We start from the raw sequence: 9928 nt of genomic DNA, 5'->3' as shown, positions 1-9928 counted from the left end.
AAAACCTTTCAGTGAGAAGCAAAACAGAGACACAGATCCTCTGCACATCTGAGTGTAATCCAGGGATTCCTGTAATCAGGAGCTCAAAACTAGGTTGTACCTCAGTTTCCTAAGGGAAACGAGGAGTTGTTGCACCCATGGCCTGAAAGCACTTTTTGGAGGCAAAGAGGAGTTAATGAACTGCCGATGTAGACGTAACACTCAGGACAGAGCAGGGTAGTTGGCTGCAGGCTTCCTACCAATATTCTGCAAAGGAGGGGAGGGCAAAGTGGCTGGTTTTTATGGAGGTTTAATCTAAAAGGGGAAGCTGGATACCCTGAAATGCTTGACTGCGATTTACAGAGAAGCCTCTCAGGACTTCCAGCTTTGCTGGAGCGAAGGAGTGAACCATGAGACTCAAACTCCACACAGAATTATAGGGTCAGTGACCAACCCTGCCTAGAAAACTAGAACAGGGTTCTATCTCCTAAAGAGAATCCAACTGGACAGAAGTGTGTAGTGTGTAAATATACAGCAGAGGGGCTCCTTGTTCTCCATACTTGTCCCATTCATACTCTCATTCAGGTTTTCACTACGACATTTGCTTGAATATTCAAAAGCTTGGCAAGCAGAACACCAACACAACTCAGTAGTTCAGAGACTGTTCCGACAAAGGGCCCCTCTGCCTTGGCTGGATGTGCTTCCCTCCCTGGCTGGCAGATTCCTCGTCGCTCCGTGTCCCCGGTCAGGGATTCCGCAGCCCTTGGCGCGCAGGGTGTGCGGCGTCTGCCATTCGCTCTGGAATAGATCAGAGAGAAATTGGTGGGTGACTTTCCACATTGTACAAGATCTGTGGAAAGAACTGATATACACATCTGCTTGTATGATGCTCGACACCCAGCAGCACTAGCCTTTCTCATCTAGACCAAGCCCAGAAGTTTAGTACTAATATTTGTGGCAATTAGTAATGCTGCAGATAATCCATCTGCGTCATGGCTGCAATTACCCTGCGCTTTGCTACTGGCTGAAATTATTCAGCACCAAATCCTACCCAGCTTGTCAGCTTCTCGGGCTCCTGCTGCAGTCGCTCTGGGCTCTGCAAAAGATGAGTGGGATGAAAGGTCTTGGAGCTGTGAGCTTGTTGCCTTCTCATCGCTTGAAGGCAGCAATTAATTAGTGGAGCAGGAGCTGTAGGGACACTGCACTCAGGCGCTGCTCCATGGAAAAGATGTTTCCTTGAGACTGTGAAGGGAGGAGCTTCCCACAGCTCAGGTGTTAGAGGGCGACGTGTGCTGGAAAAAAGACAAAATTAAAAGTAAGGAAACAGCCGGTGTCCACAACCACCATGTGTGTGAAGCACAGAGGGGAACGGTCGTAAGGAACGGATGAAAACCAGCCTGGGGCTGGATGAGAAGACAGCGCTTAAAAAAGGGAGTGAGGGAGATTTGCTGCTGAACTGAAACACTTCTGCTTCAGCAGACTGGGTTTTGGTTTCGTATAGTTGTCACTGATTCTCTCTGTAATTCTTTTCTTGTTTAAAAAGTTTTTAAGCTAATCAAACATGTGTTTCCTCGTTTTGCTTAATGAAAATAACCTCAGTTATAATGAGCAAACGTTTGCTTTTACTCTGTCCATTGACCTGCCTGATGTGGAAGGGCCTGGTTCAAGTGTTTGTACATGGTGAAACCAAGAAAAAAAATAATGCACAACTGTTGCTTCCTTACAATTCTGAATGAATTAATTTTTCTGTTGTATCCATTGGATACTCACTGTGTATTAAATCTAGTGTTTAACAACGTCTTCTTCCTTTGGTCTATGGATGTGGTTTATTTAGGTGCATTACTGGTCCATATTTCATTAATGAAAGGAACTGCCTTGTGTTGACGAGGCAGTTCGGTGGCTTTTCATTTAATCACTGCAAGGGATACAATACTGTTTGTTAATAGAAAAGAGGCGCGGAGGAAGAGCGTATTGTGATGAAATTAAGTGAGAGGAGAAAAAAAGAATCAGAACAATATCTGAGTGCACAGCTGTTGCCTCTGGACTCTGTAACGGATCTGCGGCTTGCATTGCACTGCCAGAGCCGGGTACTTAAAAAGGCTCCGGCTTAAAACAGTCAATCTGCTTTCAGTCCAGTGTGACTTTCTTCTTGAGACCCTGGTCCTGCAAGGGTTCAGCTGCCAGTTAATTCAGTGGTCATGGTGAACTCTGAAGGAGGAGGAGGAACCATGTGAAACTGAACTGCCTCTCCAAGCTGAAAACGTTGCACCTTGGGCTTCCAGCAGCACGAAATTCCCAGCTGGAATGCCACCAGAATCTAGATAACTCACTCAGAAACTTGTTAGTAGAGGCTTTCTGGAACTAAGCCTCATTTCAACCTGTTACTTAAGTTGAAAGACTTGAGGCAGAGAGAAGCTCTGATCTGTGCGAGACACGTTTCAAAGCTGTGAGAAAAGATTAAAAGCGTAACATGCACCGAATTATTCTAATGGCAAAGCGAGAATACATTCCTTAGGACAGGTTATTGCAGAATATCAAAATATTACCACTCAAATTGCCCCTTCTGTGGCTCCCGGGGACACGCAGCAGCGTTTGCCCCACCTGTAATGGTGACACGAGGGGTTTCACCCCAGATATTGGTCTCCGGGCGCTCCCCGCGATGCTGACGGGAACCGGCTGCTGAGAGCGGCCGTGGTGGGAGAAGCGGGGGCTGAAGGAAAACACCTTTCTGCTGGGAAATACCCTGAGGTGAAGGGGCAGTGAGGACAGAACACGGGCAGGGGTGGGCGGGAGGAGAGGACGCCCATGGGTGCCGCCGGGCTTCCCACCGCAAGTGTGATGGAGCGGCTGAGGGACCCGGGGGATCGGCTGGAAACAGGAGCTGAGGGGAGACCTGATCTCTGAACTGCCTCAAAGGAGCTTGGAGTGTTGGACTCTCCTCTCAACAACAAGTCATGGGGCCGATCCTGAGCTGCCAGCACCGCCCCGGCCCCGCTGCCGCCCTCACGAACCAGCCCAGCCCGTTCCCGGAGCCCCCAAGGCCCGGCCCGTTCCCGCCCGTTGGCCCCGCCCGCCCTTCCGGGCCGCGGCCGCCATGGGCCCGGCCGGGCGCTGGGTGCGGGCGGCGCACACGGCGCTGAGCGGGGCGCTGGCGCTGGGGCTGCTCCTGCACCGCACGGGTGAGCCGGGGCCGCCAGAGCCCCAGCCCCGGACAGGGGCGGCCCCTGCGGGGAAACACGGGCGTTCTCCAGCCTGTGGGCCCTCGGGTCCCCCTTCTGCTGCCTCCTCCTCCCCTGCTCCCCCACGCCCTGTCTCCACCTCATCTCATCCCGTCCTGTAGGTGCTGGACCCCGCTGTTAAGGCCGGGGAGAAGAGCCCTGAGCCCTTCCCGAGGAATTACCGCTGTGTTTTGGGGGTGCCTTTCAGATCTGCGGAAGCAGGAGGAGCGCGGGGAGCTGCTGCAGCCGCTGCTCTTCATCTCGCTGGTGCTGTGTTCTGTCCTGCTCTACTTCAAGGTGTCTCTCATGGACCCGGGTTTCGTCCAGGCTGAAGAAGAAGAGCAGGTATATTTACAAACAGAAGAAAGTGGTTTAGCTATAAAATATATAGGTTGTTTTTTTTTCTTTTTCCCTACTATGCTAGATAAGAACAATGTGAAATGGTTTCTGTTGCACTTGGCATAAAGGAAATATACATAGACCATTGGGAATTGGGCTGGACAGTCTCTGACTCACCTTCTGTAACAGCAGAAGGGTTCACAGACTTAAGTGTGTATTTTACACCATTAGACATAAGTCCTCTCTTGCATCAGAGGCTGCAGTACCCTATGGAATGTATACATGACCTGTGTTACATTAACCACTAAGTGGTACAAGTGCAAAAGGCCTGAATTGAACAGCAGGCTTGGAAGAAAGTGCTCTCTGCAGCTGTTTATTGACCTGTTTATAGATTCGTTGCGCTCTCAGAGGACGTGTACACAAACCAGTTACAGCGAGGTAAATGGAGATGCAAAGTTTCATTAGCTGAGGAATACTCTACTCCAGGTTCACTGCTGTATAGATTGTGTAGGACAAAAGTGTTATCAATTTTAATAATCCATCATTAATGCAAATGTTGGCTGTGTTATTAATAAGTTTCCACTGCTTATACTGAAAAAACATAATTAGACATGAAGTCTAAGCTCATTTATTTTTGTCCCAAAGTGTGGTGTTGGGATTGGTGCAGCGTCTTATCCACAGTTATTTCTGCCTCTGTGCAGACGTTTTTTGGCTGGTTACAGCAGCCTGTTCTCTCTCGCTGTACTGTCTGCAGCTTCTGTAGGAATTCTAAGGAATTATTTTGTTTAATGTTCCTAATGATAGAGATAACCAGCACTGTCTATTAAGTACAAGGATCCAGACAGCTCTGTCATGCCAAGACAGCAGCACACAAAACCTCCTTCGTCACTCCCTTTCTCTTTTTCTGTAGGGAGGCAAGAGTGAAGAACAAAGCGTGATGCTACCCCAAGTTCCAAGCAACGTTAAGATGCGGCTCTGCGGTTACTGCATGGTGAGGGTAGGCATTCACAACGGGCTAGGAAAGAACGGGATGAGCGATTTGCAAGCTTACGTTTTTTGGTGACCTCTTTGTTCAGCTGCTGTTGCTGTTGTTTTTCTGCTCCGTCGTTGCTGCTCAGTGCTCTGGAAGCGGGGCAGATCTGAATTCTGTCGTAGGGCCACCCTCCTGCTGAAAATCTCACAGAAAACCACAAATACAACCAGCAAATTGAATTAGGATACGGCCCTGAACTGAAAAGTGATCCAAACAAATTGCGTAGCTACAGGGGTAGCGCTGATGGTCACTGGCACATATGCTGCTTTTCCAAGGCTGAAACAAGTCTCTGCTGGCTCATGGAAACAAGGATCTTCTTTTGCCATGGTAAATCTGCATTGTGCATTCTTCCTGCCACGTCAGTCAGACCTCACAGTATTGCCAAACTGGTTATCTTGAAGATATCGCGATACAGTCAGAAAAACAGTTGAACACGACATCCAAGAACTGCTGGTAGCTGTGAGCTTGTTAGGAGGCCTAAAAACAACAGAACATTAGCCTGAGTTGTAAAAGATAGCATGGAGGAAAAATTAGAGCAATTACATTAGCTCTTAAATGAGTTTGCCTAAAGCCTTGAAGCGTCTGTTTTCAGAGCGATCCTTATCAGTTTAATAAAATCAAACATTATCCCAGCTTCCATAAATTCCTGAAGAATATCTACCAGGAGAAGCCTGCTTATTTTGAGACACTTATTGCAAGAGGAAAAGCTGGCAAAACATATATATGCTTCAGGGAGGCACATTTACACTGCTTTTCTCAGCCAGATCTTTCATCTTCTCTGTTCCTGGTACTTGAGCCGCTTTCCTGTGCACGTGTCTTGTATTCATGGGGAGACGCTTCCCTGCTCTCTGCAGTCCTGTAGAGACATCCCATCCCCACACACTTTCTTCAATAGCTGTGGTCGTAGTTTTTGGCCTTGACACTCATGCTTTCTTCAATAGAACATACTGGGTCTATCTCCCTCCTTTGCACACCAGACTTCCTATAAATAGGTAGATAATAAAGAAAATGTATAGGTAAAGGAGTGTGGGAGAGTCGTTTAACTTGAATCTCACTCATTTGGATCTGTACAAAAGGGAATCATGATCCCCTTCGTCTTCGCAATGTTTGTGTTGTGCTGTTTTCTCAAAATTGAGTGCTTTTGGGACAGCGCTGCTGTGGAGGGAGATGACACTGCATGATGTTCTCTTCTAGCAACCCGGGCACTGAACCAGCGCACTATTGCAAGCGTGCGTTTGCTTTGGGTTTTGTTTTGCAGCAGCCCATGCGAGCCAAGCACTGCCAGCTGTGCCAGCGCTGCGTGCGGCGTTATGACCATCACTGCCCCTGGATCGAGAACTGCGTAGGAGAGAAGAACCACCGGCTTTTCATGGTGTACCTGAGCGTGCAGCTCGTGGTGCTGCTGTGGGGAGTTCACATCGCTTGGTAAGGCCTGGAGTCAGCGCTTTGACCTCTGAGTTCGCTCCTGGAGCTCCACCAAAGGGTTTATGTTGAACACGGCAGTGCCTGGATTTGCTTTATATTATTTCTTCACCCTCTTCTGCATCCTGGAGCTCAGATTTTCTGAGACCCCGAATCCACTGAGGGACAACGTAGCTGATCAATAGTTGAGCAGAATCTGATAATTTAGGATTAATTGTTCATCATTTTAAGCTTAAATCAACAACAGTACAAAAGCTAACTGATTTTGCTTTAGTTCCTGTAATAGGAGTTTTGTTTACAAATCAAAGTACTGGAAACTCCAGCAGGGTTTCATCCTGCTCAGGAGAGGAGCTGACAGGAGATGATCGGCTCTCTCCACTGTCATGGGAACCAGCATCTTTTAAACTTCTTAAAATCTAAGTCACTACTGGTGCAATCTCTTAAGAGTTTATGGTGTATTAACTCTCTGTAGTACAGGATGATCAGAAGCTTACTAGTTATGAATCACACTTAAATGTGCCACCAGGTTTGCTTGGTTTATGTAACTAGTTCTACATCTTTAACCGTGAATTTATGTCTCTCTGAATTGAAAGGTCAGGCCTCTATTTTGAACAGTCCTGGCACTGGCTGCGGCACAACATTCTCCTCCTCGTGTCCTTCCTCCTGATCGTCATATTCACCATCGTTGTCCTGCTGCTGCTTGTGTCGCACCTCTACCTGATCTCCTGCAACACCACCACCTGGGAGTTCATGTCACACCATCGCATCTCCTACCTGCGGCACTCAGAGCTGGAGAATCCCTTTGACCAAGGGATAATCCTCAATCTCTGGAGATTCTTCTGTTCATGCCACCTCACTGCATGGGAGAAAATCTATTTTCACAGGATCCATGAGCCTGTCTAGTCACAGTAGTACCTACCTGGTAGAGTCCCAACACGGCTGCAGGTTGCTGGGGAAAGCTTTGCTAATGCAATTGCTGCCGTTTCCTTACGCCCAACTTCAGTGCATCATAAACTATGCAACCTGCTCCACAACCTCTTCATCCTGCAAATTATATTTCAAGGATAGTCAGGGTTGGTTTTTTGTATATGAATGACACTGTTAACGACAAGACACTGGTTCTGGGAAGGCCAGCGGGGCTGATTTCTGGACTGAGCAAATGTATCTCGGCGTAGTTCTCACTGTGAGAACCACAGCACCTTTTGTCAGTAGCGTTGGGCACGTAATAGAAATAGCTGAGAAAATATTTGGACGGTCAAAAGCAAATTGCCTCAGCTTAATGCTTTCAACAAAGATTTGAGCTTAATAGTGCTAATGCGCATGAGAAACAGCTGTAAGGCACCACATTCAGTTTATGAGATAATTAGCTGGTACTTTGTGATGCCCTGACCAGCTTCCTAACAGTTTTTTCTTTAAGTTGATGGTGCTGTTAACAATTCAGAGACTATTTTGAGTCTTTGGACAGAGAAGTAATACTTGCCTGCTTAATTATTTTTGCAGATAAATTCATGCTCAGGCCTTTACTTGTCAGGACAGAACCAGTAGCAGAGGTGGGTACGTCTTGCCCAGCTCAAGTAACACTGTTGTAATAGTACTACCTCAACATACTAGTAAAATTTTAATAAAATATTACAAAGTTTCAGTGCAAGAGGAAAGATTCTAGGCTCTGTTTGTTTCAGTGATAGGAGAGGGTGCTGATGGATTTCTAGAACAACAGCGAGCTTGCTTATTTTCCCTTGTAATAAAAGTTCATACTTCAAGTTTCCACGACAAACTAAAAGGAAGTTTGGGATGACCCATTATAGCTTTAAAAACAGAAAGGCTGTGGTGTGAACTTCAGTTCTCGCCCTTTTCTGTTTCAAAACAAAGAAACCCAGCACCACAACAAAAACCTTTGTTAAAATTATTTTGTGCCTTAATTGCTTTGGCTCAGGAACTAACACCAGCTCAAGAGCATGTCTGGCAAGCTGGTAGGATGCACTCAGGGTTTAAAGTTGAGACGCACTCCTGAAAGGACAGTGTAGTTAGCACAGCACCATAGTCCAAAAGCAGTTGAAAACCAGCAAAAGGATCCCTTTTTTGTCTGACTTCAGAGTTTGTAATCTGTATCCGGTCTGGTTTGTTCAGGGTAGAAACTCCTGTCAGAGGGATATCAGAACACTAAGAATTGGGTTCAAAACAAGGATAAACCATCCAGAAAGGATTCTGCAGTGTGTGTCCCTGTGGCACCTGCTCAGTACAGCTCCCCTGCCATATTTCTGGTTTTTCAAATAACATTTGTCAGCAGGTACTACAGCTCGAAACATGCAGTTTGCTCTGTTTGGTAATTCTTTTTTTAAATGCACCAAGATGGTAATTTACAGTCTTTTCGCTTTACTGTAAACTATGAATTAAAATATTAAATATGCCTTTTTTGGTTCTTAATGCCTCTCTCTTTGAACTCAAGTTCTAGGTTTCACATGCGCTAACAGTTCACTGCGCTACTTACCAATTACAGAGGCCTTGACCTTAAGAAAAGTCACAGAACACAGTGCAGGGGCCAACACAAGCGCAGCATTACCGCTCAAACAGGGGTGAGGAAAACATCTGTCCTGCTTTAAATGGGCTGTTACGCTGCAAGGCAGAGCAGGAGGCTGAAAGGACATTTGCATGCAGGGAGTTTTCAGAAGCAGTTACACTTGGCTCTGAAAATAGGAAACTGAGGTTCGGTGTGAATTACTTGTTTTGCACAAATGTATGTTCTTACCTCTGAATTCTGAAGCAATTAGACCAGCCTTGATTTAATAATGATGACTCACTAGTGCACCCAAACCTTATCTGCAGATCCAGCACAATTGTGTTACTTCAACTTCTGTCCACCTCTGGTGAAGACAAACTGAAAGATTAATAGCTGTGCATCCTAATTTGTCATGAGTGTGATGCTTCTTTTCTAGATACCCTTTCTTTTTTTGCCCAGCAATCTAACATTATGAATTTAAGAGAAGAAAATGTATCTTATCAAGTATAATTACAAGATGCGTTACCAGGCAAATGAAATAACCTTTAACTTAACTGATTTTCCACTATTAACACTGTTGTTATTTAGCTATCCCCAAAAAGATACAGGATATGACAGCTGATGTATGTGTATGATGTATGTGACAGCTGATGACACCATGTAATATGTGCACAGACAAGTGAGGAGGGAGGGAAGGAAATATTACTATTGACATTTACACAGAAAAATAAAATGCTGTCCGTTGAGCAGAATATGAGTAGCCCCGATCTGAAATGTTCAGCTAACACAAGGAGATGAAGAGCTGAAATTTCATTATAAGAAAAGGTATCTTTATTTTTAAAAACCAATAGCATGTGCAAAGCTGTGGCTTTTTCATATAACTGAAAACAATAGTTAAGATTTAGCATCCTCCAAGAAGTAGAAAGACACTCCTTTTCCTTAAGATATATCACTTGGATCATTATCAAACCCCAAAATCATTATCTTGGCTGTGTTAAAATCCATTCCTTCCCTGGCATACATGATTAGGAGTGGGAAAGGACATAAAATCATTACAAAGAGGGAATGCTGCATATATTTCCTAGAAAATATGTAAGAAGTGGCCATTCCCTCTGCTACTCCGCAACTTTAAAAAGCCGTGCTACTTACTCAGGCTATTTGGAAAGAGTAACCTGGGTTGCAGCAATGGTTTGATTTCATTAAGTTAAATCCAGCTTAAATTCAAAATTTCCATCTGTATTCCATGGCAGAAGATACATCCAGTTAAACATTAATTACTCCTTTAAGATAATTAACATCCAATATCCCTCCAACAAAAGAGGCTGAAAAAACCCCCAGTAGGTTGACTCAGCGTGCAGGGAACTCCCTTCCCAGGGTCATCAGCACCACCAGTTCTACAAATTCTGTTGACTTTTCCATCACCCATGCCAAGTCCTCTCT

At 45.6% G+C, this 9928-nt stretch overlaps 1 protein-coding gene across 1 annotated transcript; it reads left to right on the top strand.

Moving 5' to 3' along the window:
- Window positions 1–3073: 3073 nt before the first annotated feature.
- Window positions 3074–6983, top strand: ZDHHC12 (zDHHC palmitoyltransferase 12; the record flags this gene model as incomplete). The annotated part of the gene is made up of 5 exons (XM_080355713.1): window positions 3074–3158; window positions 3406–3542; window positions 4447–4533; window positions 5828–5994; window positions 6585–6983. The coding sequence occupies 5 exons, from the start codon at window positions 3074–3076 to the stop codon at window positions 6892–6894; spliced, it is 786 nt and encodes a 261-aa protein (XP_080211839.1). The 3' UTR covers window positions 6895–6983.
- Between the last annotated feature and the right edge of the window lie 2945 nt (window positions 6984–9928).

The sequence above is a fragment of the Nesoenas mayeri genome (genome assembly GCF_963082525.1).
Source record: "Nesoenas mayeri genome assembly, chromosome: 18".
NCBI lineage: Eukaryota > Metazoa > Chordata > Aves > Columbiformes > Columbidae > Nesoenas > Nesoenas mayeri.
The sequence above is the reverse complement of the archived record's forward strand: the minus strand, read 5'-3'. Positions and strand labels throughout refer to the sequence as shown.